This window comes from Miniopterus schreibersii (assembly GCF_964146895.1).
Source record: "Miniopterus schreibersii genome assembly, chromosome: 2".
Taxonomy (NCBI): domain Eukaryota; kingdom Metazoa; phylum Chordata; class Mammalia; order Chiroptera; family Miniopteridae; genus Miniopterus; species Miniopterus schreibersii.
The window spans coordinates 108,211,574-108,227,565 of record NC_138102.1 but is presented as its reverse complement, the minus strand read 5'-3'; the positions used below and the strand labels follow the sequence as shown (position 1 = coordinate 108,227,565).

The 15,992-nt window shown below is 44.5% G+C and overlaps 1 protein-coding gene across 9 annotated transcripts in view; it reads right to left on the bottom strand.

Moving 5' to 3' along the window:
• The window catches only part of DYRK4 (dual specificity tyrosine phosphorylation regulated kinase 4), a 45,410-nt gene that overhangs the window by 15,248 nt on the left and 14,170 nt on the right, over positions 1-15,992 (bottom strand). For 7 of the 9 annotated variants that reach the window (XM_081129255.1, XM_081129253.1, XM_081129256.1 and 4 more), the window contains exons 4-9: positions 8,860-8,940; positions 7,860-7,976; positions 6,962-7,100; positions 5,142-5,305; positions 2,064-2,200; positions 1,638-1,778 (exon numbers count right to left, since the gene is read on the bottom strand). In XM_081129255.1, coding sequence (XP_080985381.1) covers positions 1,638-1,778; positions 2,064-2,200; positions 5,142-5,305; positions 6,962-7,100; positions 7,860-7,976; positions 8,860-8,940 — 779 coding nt within the window. Of the gene's footprint in view, positions 1-1,637; positions 1,779-2,063; positions 2,201-5,130; positions 5,306-6,961; positions 7,101-7,859; positions 7,977-8,859; positions 8,941-15,992 lie in introns of all 9 variants that reach the window. The other 2 variants (XM_081129257.1, XM_081129258.1) reach the window with 2 other exon arrangements.

Sequence of the window (15,992 nt, the reverse complement as noted above, 5' to 3'; positions counted from 1 at the left end):
ATTCCGGTTCGATTCCCGGTCAGGGCACAGGCCCCGGGTTGTGGGCTTGATCCCCAGTGGGGGCGTGCAGGAGACAGCTGATCAATGACTCTCTCATCACTGATGTTTCTATCTCTCTCCCCTCCTCTCTCTGAAATCAATAAAGATATATATATATTTTTAAATGTTTAAAAAATAAATAAATAAATAAATAAATAAATAAATAAATAAATAAGATGTCAGGTTCCTGACAGGTAAGGGAACAAGAATGTAGACAGATAGGGGCTGAGGTAAAATGGAGACACCCTACCTTATCTATGCCAAATCTGACTGCTTAGTCCCATCTGTCACTTTGCAGGAATAAGGCCTCACTCTTGCCAGATTCTCCTAAATTTTCTAGACAAGCAATATTATATAAAAATGGACCATATTATACGATATCTGCTGACTTACAAATGTTGGAAACTTATGCAAAGCATTTTAACAAGAAAAACGTATTTGTGGTCTACCAGGTTATGACCTCTGTACAAACTGAGATAAGAGGAGGGATAGGACCCAGCCCTGAAGTGACTCTGCATCAGTCTCTTTCTGGACTCTCCTAATTTACCTCTAAACTTTACCTAACTGCCTGTGTTTAGGAAGCCATTCATTCATGATGGGCACAGTGGAGATGTAAAACCTGGCTCTAGCCTCATCCTGACCAGCTGTGTGACCCTGGGCAACTCTCCAGCCTCTCTGGGCTTTGGCTTTTCCTCCACACACTAGCTTCTCCTGACTTCTCAGAACTAACTGTGTACTTGATTAATGATCAAAACAGGCAGCCTGGGTTGTCCCTGTTGTCACAGGAAGATCATTCACCTGTGGAAAGTGGACATTTTGTAATCATCAGAGATGGTGAGAAAAGTGTCCACTTCACTCTTGATTCCAATTTAGCGAGTTCCTAGAACTTCACCAGCAGAGATGGTGCCATGGGAACACTAAGCTAACATCTCAGTGAAGCCGACAACACTGGGTTTCTGAGAGCTCACCTCTAATTATGCTCCTTTGCTAAATGCATTCTGGGTTTCTGGTTTTATTTAAATTTCATCAGATGGTCTTCTCAGAGAGAAAAGTAATCAAATTAGCATGTCCTTCCAATTAGCACACCCTGTCAGCTCCAATATTCAACCCGGTGATGTTAATCTATTTTAGTCAGATTCTGCTCTCTTACCAAAAAATCTGGTCCTGTCCTTGCACAAAATCAACGTCCTTTCCCCACTCTGAGCAGCCAGCTGCCTGCTCCCCTGGGTTTCAGCCTCTGTATCACAAGGTGGTAAAGCCAGTGAGTGGGGAAATGGTAGCAAAGAAAAGTCCTTTTCAATATATTTAGTTTTTTCTTGAGGGCAGAGGCCTTGTTTTGGTTATTTCACCCAGTCCAGCACCCAGCACCTGGTGACACATCCTGTGTATGCTCGCAGGTGACAGGCACCACAGAGGGATGGGATGAGATGGGCAGCTTTTGGCCCAGTCTCCTCGCTCTTAGGCTTCCTCTATGTGCCCATTCTAGTCATTAAATGTTTACATCCAGAAAAATCTAGTGTTCTGACCTCAGAGTTTCACTTCTGTCACCTTAAGCCACTTTTCAAAAGAAAATGAGTTAAGAAGAGAAAGCAGCTGACCCCAGGAGTTCAAAGGTGATGCAAAGGTGGTTGCGGAAGTAGAAAAAGTCCTTCATGTGCACCACATTGTAGCTGTTGTCCTTGTCTTTCCTCCTGAGAGCGTCCAGGATCCTCAGCTCCACCAGGGCCTGGTGGTGAAATCTGGAGTGATTGGGGAGTGGCAGGGAGGGTGAGGAATGGGGACAGAAGACACGATGTCATATGCTACAGCAGCAGCCCATTTCCTCAGCCCCTCCTCTTGACCCCAGCAAGGCAGAAAGCACTAAACACCCTGTACTCTTGCCTCCCCTCACCCCACCATGGAATCAGATAGGTAGAAAAAGAGGAAAAGACTAGAGGAAGAGGCAGAGTTGGGAAGGGTTAGCATTTTGAAGGGCCAGAGTCGTGCAGTCCCAACTCTATAGCCTATGCTACTATCCACCCCACCTCCTCTTGTTCCTGATGATTTTCAGGGCCACAAACTCATTGTTTTTGTGATCCAAGCACTTGGCCACCTGTCCAAAGGACCCTTTCCCAATCATCTCCAGAACCTCATAGCGGTAGGCAATGTGGTCATGCAGGACCTGCAGAAGTCAGGCAAAGTGTAAGGAGCAGAGCCAAAGGCTCTGAGGTTCCCTGACACTGAGGCCCCTGGATACCCATTCCCAGCTCATGGATCACTCCTGGGGGGAACTTTCTGAACGACACTGAGCACTAGCTCAACTCCCACCCTCATCTCATTGCTACTGCAACAGTTAGGTTGTTGCCTGGATCCCAGGCCATTCATGTGATACCAGGAAAAGTCCCACAGGCTCTACCCATGTTGGGCAATGCAGAGAACACTGGATGGTCCTTGGGAAGAGCAGCAGCTGCAGTTTGGGGGAAGATCTATTTCTGACCCCTGGTGTGTCTCCATCAATCAGAGAAGGCTTTGTGTCTGTTCTGCGTCTTCCTGGACCTGGTTCTCCTCTTGACTTCTCCAGATTTAATTCTATTTTGGAGTTAGCAATACAGAACTCAGACCTTTCTCAAGTAAGAAGAGAAATATTTTCCAAGAACCAGAATCATCCATGTCCCTCCAGGTGCTGGAAACTAGGGAGCAACTGTTTAGTCAAAGCAACAGAAAATTATCAATTAAAAAACACCTTTCTGGGTGGCGTAAGACAAACCATGTACACGCTCTGCGCTTCAGCGCCTTCATCTGTAACTGAAGGTTCTAGATCAGATGATCTCTAAGGCCTTCTAGCTCTGAGAATCTGTAATTCCTAGTGTTAACGTTCATGAATTTGGGAGAGGTGAAGGAGAAGTGTTTGTGTACAAGTCCTCAGAATGTATTTGTGATTGTGTGGTGGGGATCTGTTTTTACAGGAGGAATCAAAACCATAAGCATATACAACTTTAGTGATATGTGGAAGTAGATTGCTCTACTTGTAAAGGTCATAAGAATGCATGGAAAAATGACAAGGCATAGGTTCTGCACATGTTGGTGCAAAGGTACATGTGTTTCCCTGGCATCTGTACATATCTTCTACATGCCACAGGTTTGAAGGTACCATAATTATTCACTCACATGTCAACTTGGACACTGATTGAGGCCAAGGACGAGGTCATACTCATTTTTGATACTTTCCTTAATATTTCCAGAGTCTATCAGATGCCCAAGCATATGATAGGTTCTCAATAAATAGGTATTCAATTAATATTTGCTGCTGAATAAATGTGAGAATGCAGTTGTGTTGCTTGTTTGGGAATTTGCTATGTGCAATTGTATATTTGTGCGTGCACTGGAATGCAACAAGGATGGAGACTCCAAGAATACAAAAAGCACACAGCCCGGCCGGGCGTGGCTCAGCGGTTGAGCATCAACCTAGGATCCAGGTGATCGGGGTTCCGTTCCCGGTCAGGGCACATGCCCGGGTTGCGGGCTCGATCAATGACTCTCTCATCATTGATGTTTCTATCTCTGTCTCTCCCTCTCCTTTCTTCTCTCTGAAATCAATAAAGATATATTTTTTTAAAAAAAAAAGCACACATATCTCTCTCCCCACACCAAAACATAGCTCTCTAAGACTTGAGACTGAGGAACTTAATTCCAGTGAGTTAACTTAAAGGTAGTGCTGTTTCTATCTCTGTCTCTCCCTCTCCTTTCCTCTCTCTGAAATCAATCAAGATATATTTTTTTAAAAAAAAAGCACACATATCTCTCTCCCCACACCAAAACATAGCTCTCTAAGACTTGAGACTGAGGAACTTAATTCCAGTGAGTTAACTTAAAGGTAGTGCTGACATCCCTGGGAAATTTCCCAGATACTCTAGGTCCCGGTGAGGGGGACAGAGGAGAGGAGGGAAGGGAGAATGCGAGGTTGTCTGGCTGAAATGGTGGTAAGTTTATATTAAATATTCTTAACCAAGGACCTATTAACAATTCCCCCACCCCTGCTGAAATTTTGTGTCTGTGCAGGGTGCCTTTTCTGAGATAACGATTTATAGCTTTTATCAGATTCCCAAAGGAATCCTTGGCCTAGAAATGTTGAGAACGAGGGCTCTAGGTAGAGGATGTGTGCCAGAAACTCTAAATCCTTGCTTCACAAAGTGTGGTCCAAAGATAAGAAGCAGGGGCATTACCTGGAAGCTTTTTAGAAAGGCAAAAATTTTGGGCCCCACCCCAGACCTGCCAGATAAGAATTCAAATTTTTAATAAGATCCCCAGGTGATTTGCGTGCATAGTAAAGCTCGAGAAACACAACCTTAAATGCTGTTAAGAAAATCTGCCTCTTCTGTGAAGCCATCCAAGACCAATTCTGTCTCCTAAACCTAACCCAGTTATGAGGAAGTGTCCAGAGGAGGAAATTCCCACCAGCCCACCAGCCTAGTGGACCAACCATCACTCATCTGGACATCCTCAGAAGTGAAAATCGCTTCCTAAAGCGAAAGAGATGTCTTCCACTGCCCAGGCTGAGAAGAGGCCCTGCTCCGGAAAGCCCCAGAGATACAGACAGAAGCAAAGAAATAGTCACTAGGATCCATCTGTGGAAAACTAGAGGAAGCCAAGCACCAGGGACTATATGCACCAGGGACTATAGCGGCAAAAGCTTTTTTTTTTTTTTGGCCTATGGGAAAAATGACATTTATTACAAAATGGAAAAGGTCATGTATGGGCTTGTATGGAGGAGACAAAAAAAAAGAATGTTAGGGAGACTGCATCTTACTCCATAGTCTGTCTTTTTCCAATGGGTCCAGGGCTGTGCAGAAGAGCCTGTGGGAGTTCACCCAGGACACTGTTACCCCAGATACTCTTGGAGAAAATTATATTGTTAGCAGAATAGTTTGTATATTAACTGCATGTTTTCCCATTTATAAACATGGCATTTCTTTGGTTTAGCACTTACTAGAATACTTCAGGATGACTAGTCCCAGATATATCAGCACCAAGTGCTATAAAATACCCCACACATTTTCCTTTCCAGACCTTATTATCCCCAAGCCCCAAACCCCTGCAGTTTCCATGACCTACTCTCCCATCACCTTCATATAGGAGCCATGTTCATCATCGAAATGCGTCTTGCTGAATTTCTCAGAAGCCACGTGGAGCTTCTTGGCTTTGAGCCCCAGGAACCACAGTTCTGTGTAGCCCAGGATTTCACTTTGCTCATAAGAAGTCAGTTGGTTCCTAAAACACCTTAGGGCCTCTGTGTGAAAAACACTGTGGTTGTCAGTTAAGTTGAGTCACCATGGGATCTGCCCAAGGTAGAGATGATGGCAACCCTTCAGTTCATGAGCTAGCTGGTCAGTCCTTTCCTCAACTAGGTGGCTTACAAAGGACTATGCATCTTGAGTCTCACAGGGTGGAACCGTAACATGTATAAATGTCAAGGCGTATTGATTTCAACAACTTAGGAGAAAGACAATGGAAGTGAAAGGGAGAATTCACTCCTCAAAGAGCTGTGCACTGCAGCAGTGTGGGTAAAATATTCAGGAGTAAACTTAGTGTCAATAATAGTATGCAGTTAAGGCAGCTTGTGATATTGGGCTACACAAATAGTTCATCCTGAGAGGGTCTGAAAGCTACAATGTCTACAGGGGCCAAGCAGGTGACATAAATGTGGTTTTCAAGGCCCAGGAGGTTTTCCCAGCTGAGCCAGTGAGTCCTTCAGACTAGGAGGAAGGCACGGGTTAGCCCTTCTCTGCTCTGCCCTGGCCCAATCACATCAGGGTCTGGTGTTTGGCCTGGGGGCAGGTGGGCTGGGACTCAAACTTTAAGAGAGATGTAGATAAACTGGAGAGTGCTGAGAGGAGGGAAACTAGGAGGGGCACCATGTTACTTAACAAACTGCTGAAGAGCTGGAGAAGGAATTGCCAGGGGAAAATAAAAAAGACTTATAGGGGACAAGACCTGTGTGTGTCTCCGTATACACAGAGGGCAGTCGTGTGTAAGCTGCCCAGAAGAACTGAGGCCTAAGAGAGCAGGGAGGCACACAGCAGCTGTAAAGGCAGAACTAGCTCAGAACTAAAATGTATCCTAGTGGGCATTTCCTGAGATATTTAAGACGACGACAACAACCAATTTCAAAGAAGTGGGAGAACAGCTCTGAGCATCAGATAGTGTTGGCACATGGTAGATACTCCTTGAACCCTAATAGGTTATGAATCTCTGAACCTTGTGAGGAGTTAGCTCCTGGCCAAAAACTTGTGTGTGATCTTTCAGGCCTGACCATAGGCAATTACAAAGGCTTTACCTGGCAGATGTCACGGGGAAGCTGTTCTCCCCACACCAGCCTTATGCACAGCCAATGCATTGAAATCTTGGAAGAGTTTCAGTCAAGGACTCAGGTTCCCTTGGCTGGCCATGCTCTTATACAAATCTAACCCAGGAGCCTCCATTCAGAGGCCTCTGCAGGTACTTCTGCCAAGATCTCTTTATCAAGAAGAGGAGGGGGGGAAACTTCAAGGCATTTTCCCCACTCTGACTCAGTACTTAGTACTTGTCCTCTCCTAGCTCTCCCCTACCCTCCCTTCTCCTCTATAAAAGGACAGGAGCCTAGTTAGGCTCCCCAGGCAGTGAGCTAGTCCCTCTGACTGTGCTGATACACTTGACCCTGGCCTGGTGTCAGTCCACAGGGGGAGAAGAACAGTGGGGGTCAGTGTTTTCTCCTATGTAGTGTCCTGCTTACACTATCACAGGAAGTGATGACAGGCTTGACTGCTATTTTCATTTTGGCTTGTTGCTTAATTGACTTCTCCAACACCTGGCAGCTTAGCCTTCTCCAGCTCAGCTCAGCTCAGCTCTTCACACCTGACCATCTATAGCCACCCCACCACCCCCTGCTACTGCCCCAAAGGCATACCTGCTGCTGTCAGAGGCACCTTGTGCTTCCTTCGTGGTTTCTCCTTGGACTTGGGATCCTGGGAGATAATGCTCGAAAGGAAAGGCATTTCTGAAGCCTTGTCCTCAGAGGCCAGCACCTGATTGTGAGTTTGAGTCTCCTGTGCAGGGAGAGAGCTTGTGATAAAGGACTCCTTAGGCTTCCCCTGGGTGTCCTAAAGTATTCGCCTGACCAAGAACACCCGCATCCAGCTAAACTCTACTCTTTCCTCTCGGGAAGAAATGGTAATAATAAGACAGGAGGTTTTCTCAGTCTTTCCCTTGAAGAAAGATCTGTCTGGCTCAGCTCTGAGAGACCCATGTACATTACAGTATGCAGTTGACAACTTCAGTGACCTCTTACTGCAGGAAGAGGTTATTTTAGGGAACAGTATTTTACTGCTGCTCTTGAGAAGGCTAATTCCTAATTAGATAAAGTGGCTTGTCCAAGGGCACAAACATATAAACTTGTGTGTATAAAACCCTTTAACTTGGCACTTTCTTACATTATCTCCTTTGGTCCTAACTCAAAAAAAAAAGAAAAAAAAAAAAAAGAAGGAACATTGGAGGCAAAAAAAACCCCAAAACAAAAAAACAACAACACCCATTTTATACACCAGACACTTCATTTTTCCTTTCCTCAATGAATCCTCATGACAACCCTGCAGAGAGCCCATTTTGTAGATAAAAGAAAGTCAGTGACTTACAGTATTTACTGAAATTTACACTCATTGTAAAGAGTGAGAACTGGACTAAGATTGGACTCCTCAGAGGACATCATGCTTTTCCCACCATTCTGGGCCTTTCTAAATGTTGGTTTTGGACTGAAATAAAGTCTTTCCCCTGCCTGCTTAAGGTCATGCCCACTGCTCAGCACTCACCTTATAGAGCAGAGGAGGCTTTAGCAGCATTTTGTGGCTGATGTGTGGGAAGCTAATCGTGTTTTCCTTCTCCTTGGTACCCACAAAAGGGAATGAAGTAATGCTGGTGGTTGTGTTCTATAGGAGGAAACAGGGGAAAAGTTATAGAAGCCCCAGGCAAGAAAATGTCTTGGGGAGTCATTTCTCCCAGCATCCTCCCCACAGCAAGATTTGCCTAAACCAAATCCACGCCTACATTTATTTATTTATTTTTAATTTTGTATTTATCTTTATTGTTGAAAGTATTACAGATGTCCCCCTATTTTCCTCCTTTGATCCTTTCCATTCCGCGCCTCCCCACCCCCACCCCCCCGGCCTACCTCACTATTGTCTGTGTCCATGGGTTATGCATATATACATATAAGTTCTTTGGTTAATCTCTTCCTGCCCCCACCTTCCCTCTTCCCTCTGAGATTCATTTTTAAAGTTCTTGGAGAGAAAATCAGTGTTCAAGCAGATGGCCTCTGGGTTTGAATCCCTGTAAACAGATCACACTCTTTATCTAAGCCGCAATTATCACTACCATGGGGACAACAATGGGACCTACCTCATCTTTCTGTGAGGTAAATGAGGCAGTCTATGCAGAAGATTCCATAAGTGTTAGCCATTCTTATCACCACTTCAATATCTCACAACCCTAACATGGGGAAGTTCTTGCTGCAAATTTTCCTTGGTGCAACATAGCTCCCATTTTCTCTACATTATTGACTTGGCTTACTCACTTGGATTCCTCCCCGACTCTGCGTTGTTTGATTAAGTGACTGACTGTTAAGAAGGAGGTAGTAGTCTGACTATCAATAAATAGCAACAGTTAACATCGTGTGGAGATTGGGCACGGTGGTGCAGATAGAATGTGCTCATGTTATGCTGAGTTGAACAAAAATGCTTGTTAAAAAGTACCCTGCCCCCCTACCTGCCCTCATCCTCTCCTAGAGAAAAGACACTAAGCATCACTTCCTACCTTATGCAATAACCGGGTCATTCTGAGGTTCTTGATCTTAGAAGGTGTCTTCTCGGCTTGAACAAAACACTTACTCTCAACCTGGATCAAGTGGAAGAGAATTGGAATAGTGTTCGCATGGTTTCACCTCAAGCCACCCAGACATTTATTTTGCTTCATTACAATAAACAAGATACACTTGAAGCCAGCCCTCCTGACCCCAAAGCGAGGACGGGTTGAGAGAGACTTGAAGAAGTGCTGAATGAATGTATGAATGACTCAGTGAATGAATATCCAAGGAGACAATCTTTCTAGCAGTGTTTATCCTGGACTAACTTGTCCTATGGTTTTCACACATTTTTTAAAAATCCACATAACTCTTTTGTCAAATAAAATCTTAATCAGAAGCCCTGGACATGGGAAGAGATTAAAGCTGAGCTTCTCTTGCTAAAGAGGAGAAAATGCCCAACCACAGTCTTGCCCAGGAATGCTTTTACCCTCAGGGTGGCTTTGAAGGTGCCTTAGTGGAACCCACTAGAATACAGGCGCCCAGCCTGAACACCAGTGACTTGATCAGAAGAGACTTCACATCTAGAAAGAGGTGGGGAGGGGAAACGAAAACAGTAGAGCAGTGTGGCCTAGAAGGTGGTAAGCACGCAATGAAGGCATGTGGCATAACTGTGTACAGTACATAGATAACAGTTACCTAATAGTTATGCATTTATTGTAATATCCATTTGAAAAATTACAACTGGCACATTAAACTTGTAATTTTGTGGTTGTTAGAATGAGACTCAAGTTTAAGTTAAAAAACCAATGTGAATACTATGTAGATATGGCAAAAATCATGAAGGTGGCACTGAAATGACTAAAGTTTAGCAAAAACAGGCTGCAGCTTGCATCTAAGTTCTGCTCTCTGAAGTAGGACCCAGGGGTCTTCTTTCAGCTTTCTCTTAGGGAACTGAATGACATTTATCCAAAGTTGAGACACAGCTGGGGCCAGACCCACCCCTGTAAAACTTGGTACACTCGCCACATTGAAATAGGAACAGGGTACAATACTTCAACTTGATATCACCTAGCACAGCTAGGCCCTCCACAGAGCTCTAATGATGTGGGCTATTTAGAATAGTACATCTCAACCTTCTAGAATAGGGATATGATCTGAGGGAGAGGGGACTGCAGAGAGCATGGGCCATGGCCTCAGGCCAAACTAATTTGATTAGCTAATGTGTACTACCTACAGGACTGGGTTGTCTGTTGGATGGACAATGATGATATCTGAGCAAATACTGCAATGGAAAATCTCAGTGAGTCCCAACTTCTCATCAAATAAGTTTGTGGGGATAAAAACATAATCATCAACAATGACAAGCTGGCATTGAGGATGAGTTGGGGAGGCTGGACAGATAAATGAAAAGTACAGTAACAAAACACAATCCAGACTAAAGACCAAGGGAAGAGCATGGAGAATGAGTGTCAGCAAAGAAGGAAGAGATCATCACTGTGAATGCAGCCTTCCCAAGAGAATATGGGGAGGCTTTTTGGAAGGGGTGTGGCTTGCTCTCGGTTGTATTAGGAAGGAAAGGTAGAAAACACGTTTATTAGCTGAAACAACAGTATCTGGGCACACTCCAGGGGTCTTCACTGTTCATGCTGGTTGAACTGGAGGATAGTGTACACTGGATTGTGGAAGGCACTCAGTGCTAAGCTAAGATACATGGTCTTTGTCTTATAGGCAATAGTGAACCACTGCCTGTTTGCAAGGCTGGGAGTTACATATGCAAAGCAGCAATTTTCAGAGAGATCCCTCTAGCAGCAATGTGGCATAAAATAATGCTCATCAGTATGGACTTGGAAGCAGACTCTGGTTTTGAATCCCAGCTCCACTACTCGTTAGTTGTTTGGCCTTCAGCAAGTTATTAACCTCTACTCATGTGATATGGGGATAATAACAGTACCAACTGCACAGGGTTGTGGTCAGGATTAATTGAATTCCTGTGTGTAAGGCACCTAAGCCAGTGCCATGTATATGCTAAGGGCAAGTGTTTGCTAGAGCTCATTCTCATTTGTCAAATGGAGAGACAGATCTTTGCTCTTTCTCATGAAACACGAAAACCACAGACAAAATTAATAGAGGATGCGGAAGATGGTGTGGAGCCTAAAATGACTAAAGGAGCTGGGGATGTTTAACCTGAAAAAAGACAAAGCTTCTGAGAGGTTAACAGTTCTGATACTGCCATATGTGTATACTGAAATCAAACAATTAATAAATGGGTAGGAGTTGGTAGGAACCAGGTTTCTCACTGTTAGCATGGAAATTTATAGATATTCAAGGCCAACATCAACATTACCACCATGTGATACTGGATTAGAGTTGGAGATATCAGCAAGAACTCATGTGTAACTTAATATGGATACAGATGGCTACATATAGAAATATTTCTAGATATGTGTACATATAAGGGTTAGCCCTGGAGTGTGTGTATACATATACTCACTTATTTGCTTTGTCAGCTGGGAGGTCATAAAGGAAATAACACCCCAGTAGAAACAAGCACACACCTAGCACTCAGGTCTTGGTTTCTAATTCTATTGTCCAATAAGAGGAACGATGTCTCCTTGGAAAAATAATTGATTCTAGGACTGGGGCAGGAAATGTACAAGATGAGTCTGGAGCATCTTTTAGTGACAGAAAGTACAGAGGGGCTCAAAAACAACAAAACCAAAACCCCACACTGATGAGAGTATGTAAAAAAGGCACGAAAGCCACCTGAAAGAGCTCCCGATGGCCAAAGCTGGAACAATTTTAGCAAAAAAATAAAGTAATATTGGATTATAGCTCAAAGTATAAAATAAATATTCATGATTCCATGAATCATGATTACTGATGTAAATAAGTGATTTAATAAAGAAATACATAGGGAAGAAGGGACACACTTCCCATGCAGAAGAATTTCTAATAAATTATATAGATACTCCACCCCGGAGGAGGAGCACAACACCCATTCTTTCAGTATGGGCTGTGCATAGAGACTGGTTTCCAACAAACCCAGCATGGAAAAGAAGAGACCAGACAAACAATGCTTCAGCCAGGTGACTCAGGGCAGCACCAACAGTCATAAATCACGTTGACACCATGTACCATAGGTAGAATTTTATGAAAATGGTACTGTACCTCACTGGTCTTCCTCCCCAAATCTAGAAACCTAATCTTATCATGAGAAAAAAGGACAAATCCCAAACCAGTAAACTGTCAAGGCATAAAAAAAAACAAAAAAAAAACAACGGGAAGTCTGAGAAATCATCATAGCCAAGAAGAAGGAGCTTAAGGAGACATGAGAACTAAATGTAATGTGGTATCTTGGATGGAACCCTGGAAGAAACAGAGGACATTAGGTTAAAATTAAGGCAATCTGCCTGAAGTATGGAGTCTCCTTAATAAAAATGTATCAATATCTGTTCATTAATTGTAAGTAATGCACCATACAAATGTGAGATACTAATAACAGGGGAAACTGGTGCAGAGTATGGAGTGTATGTGGAAATTCTCTTCTATCTATAACACATTACAAACTTGTTCCGGGTGGTCCAAAGAGCGTAATCAGGTCAAAGTGTGGAATTTATAAGGAGGTAACTTCTGGTTCTAAAAAAAGAAGGATTTTCTTAAGTTTAGAGCTGTCCAAGAATGGAACAAGAATCCTTGTCAGGTAGTGAGCTCACCATCACTGGAAGAGCCAGAGTCCACCTAAGGAGCATCTGTGAGAAATGTGCACACATCGAGGGCTGAGCAAGATGCAATCTCCACAATCACATGTCTAGAACAGTCATTCAAGTGACCCTGGGAGTGTGTCGTGAATGCATCCTTCATCCTCTTATGGAACCAAGGTTGAAAACTATTGTATGGAACAGTGCCCCACAACCTTTGTCACATCATGTCACACATAAAAAATTATCCTTGTACAACAAGCAGGAGTAAAAAGAGGCGGCTCACAGCCAGGAGCTACCAGTCCAGGGCTCCAGCTGCCCCAGGCTTGACCAGACCACCTTGAAAGCTGGTAGCCTCTACATCTCTGAACACCCACACCCCATGCACAGATACCAGTATGTTGCACAAGTTTATGAACTTGCTTAGCTGTTTGTTGCCTTAAGCATCTTCCTCAAGAGACACACAACTCCCCATAACAACACTGCATTCTATGGTAGCATCCCCAGGAGGCAGGAAGAAGGTGTGAGCTCCTGTATTCATGTGGCAAAACAGAATTTTTCCTTTAATAGTGAGTTTTATGACATTGTTCTATGATCCCTCACTGACCTCTGAGCCAATACAGTAGGAATCTCTTTAATAGTCTTGAGCTCTGTATCCAAATTTAAACTCCTCAGTGTAAAAAGAGTCTGTCCACAGGGGTACCTAGCATAAGAGGTGACTCCCATGCTGTCCAAGACCTGAACGCTGAGCAGTGGCTGGAAAAACCTCTGGAGGGTGGGAGGTAAAAAGGCAGGGCATCCGAGGGAGTCAGCAGGGCCTTTTCAGTACTCCTTTATGTGTTCATCACGGGTCTCAGAGGCCTCCTCAAGAGCCAGAATTCAATGTAAAACCCCTTTATTTTCCAAACTTTCCATATGAACATGTACTGCTTATAATTTAAAAAAAGCATTTAAAAACAAAATAAAAATATTGCAACAGGGAACTCTAAATGGTTCCTTGCAGTTTGAAGGTTGGGGGGAGGGAGACAGTAATAACAGCAGGAAGCACTCTGTCCCTAAGAGACAGGAGCAAAGAGAATTAGACTTGAGAAGAGGCTGTCAGAGACTCAGAGCATGGCCACCACACTCAAAAGAGACGGAGACCCCTGAGTTCACAGTAGGCTCAGGTTGTCAAGATTCTCCCACACCCAGGCCCACATCCATACGCTGGGATTCCCCAGGGGTCTCCAGCTATGGTTGTCATGGGAAGGTGACAGACCCAGAGGGTCTGAGCACTGCACCAATGTGCACCAAGCCGGCTGATCGGAGGCCTCAAGCCTCAGGTCCTGATCCTGGCCCCTTCTCCTCCACCTCACTTGTGTCTCTGTCTTCTGAGCTAAAGGCTCTTGGATTCTCACACTTCTTTTGTTTTCTCAGGAAAAAAAAAAAATCCATCTCACTGTGTTGCAAAAGCCAGCTCACCTTTCTCAAATAGAATCTGAATTCAGCTTAAAAGCTCATTCAGAGGAAGGTGAGAAAGCTGAAACCCAGCTACTCTACCCCCACTTACACCTCTGGCGTTCATGCAAAACAGCTGCAAAGTTGCCAAACTATTCCAGTTACTGGTTCCTGTGACTTAAGGATTCTTTCAGGAAGGAGCTCCTTCCTGCCTCCCCAGCCAGGAGGATACATGGAATCCTGGAGTGGGGAAGAATCTTGGAGATGCATCATTCTTACCACATTTACTAAGTATATCTCTGCTAAGCACGAACACACTGTCCAGCGGTTTTCAAATTTGCCTGAGAGCTTTTATAATACAAAAACTCAGACCTGTCCCCAGACTCCCTAGTGGTAGAGAGCAGAAACCTTTATTTTTTAGAAAGCTCCCCAAATGAGTTCTGTGCAGCCAAATTTGGGAGCCAAGATCTAACGTAATCCCCTTTCGGAATTAATCTCTCCCACCTCTGAACTTGGTTTTCCTTCATGCCATTGATGTTGATGTACCCATCCTAATTTTTTATGAATTCTTATCTCCCCAGATTCTATGGTAACAAACATTAGGCCCTCCACAGCATGCCAGCCTTCCAGAGCAGTCCCTCTGGAGGGTTTATCTTGGGGTCCCCCCAGGGCCTAGCCTGTGTGTCAATGTCCATGCCATTATCACAAGAGCCTAGACTGAGCTGGGGCCACCTCTAGAGCCACTCTTAAATGTGCTGAGTGTCTCAGGACGGAGATGAGGTCTTCATTAAGTAATATCTTTCTTGCCGGGGTCGCAGGAAAAGCTGCGAGGGGCTTCTCATGAAGGCAGCCTCTTTGCACGCCGCCGCGAGAAAGTGTCTTCAGTTTAAGTCTAGAGCAACCAACACAAGCTGACTGCAGTAAGCAGGAGCCTCTCTCCTGCAGTACTGAGGGTGAGAACATTTTTACAAACTTGGAAATCGTCACCTACCATTTCTTACCATGCGTATCATAATTGTGAGAGAAAGAACCTATCTCTTCAAGGCTCTTTGCCCGCTCTATCCCTAGTTGAGGCACCTATTGCAGTGGTCTCCTAAACAGTTTCTCTGCCCCTCTCCCAATCCATCCTTGGGTGCTTCAGTGGCCTCAGAAGTTAACATGAACATCTGATCTTGTTGCTTGAATCCCTCCCAGCCTCATCCCTCATCATGGCCCTGGCCCTGCTCTTTTAGCTCCAGCAGTTTTGAATGACCTGCCGTTTTCAAACACCATGCTACTTCACATCTCAACACTTTCACTCCTGCTCTGTTTCTTGGAATGTTCTCCCATCACCTACCCCATCACCACTTCCTCCACTCCAAGCCCCTGTCATTCACCTGGTGAATCTGGCCCTATTCAAGCCCCCGCCAGGGTCCCACTTTCTCCATAAAGCCTCTGTCACCATCGCTCTTGCATCTGTAACCCTCTGCTACCCGACGCTCCGTACTTGCTCCAATCACAGCACCTGCAAAGGTTGGTTGCACAAGGTCATTTTACATCTGCCTTCCTCTGCCAGACTATAAGACTCTTTAATAAAATATCTGAGTCTCATCTCAGAATCCCGAAACCTAATGTGATATCTCACACATAGCAGGCACTTAAATATTTGCAAACGGAAGAAAGGAAAAAAGGGAGAGAGAGACTGAGAGAGCAGGTAGCCCTAGCTATTGTCCTCAAAGATTTGAAATGAGCTCTGACCCCAGCACCCCCTCGGTTGGAAGTCCACCCTTTCCCCGGTGTGGCCACTCCACGTGGCTTCCACTCCCACCAGGCACCAGTGCTCTCCAGCTCCCTGGCACTTCCTTTTGGAAGGAAAGCCTTCTAAACAGTTAATTCACACACGAGAATCCCCATCCATACCCCAATCTCAAAGACAATTGCATTTTCAAAGAGAATTCTCAGAAAAGGAAGTGCTTTGTTCCAAATAACGAAATCTCTTTCCAGCACTGGGGAGCTAGATGGAGGAGATG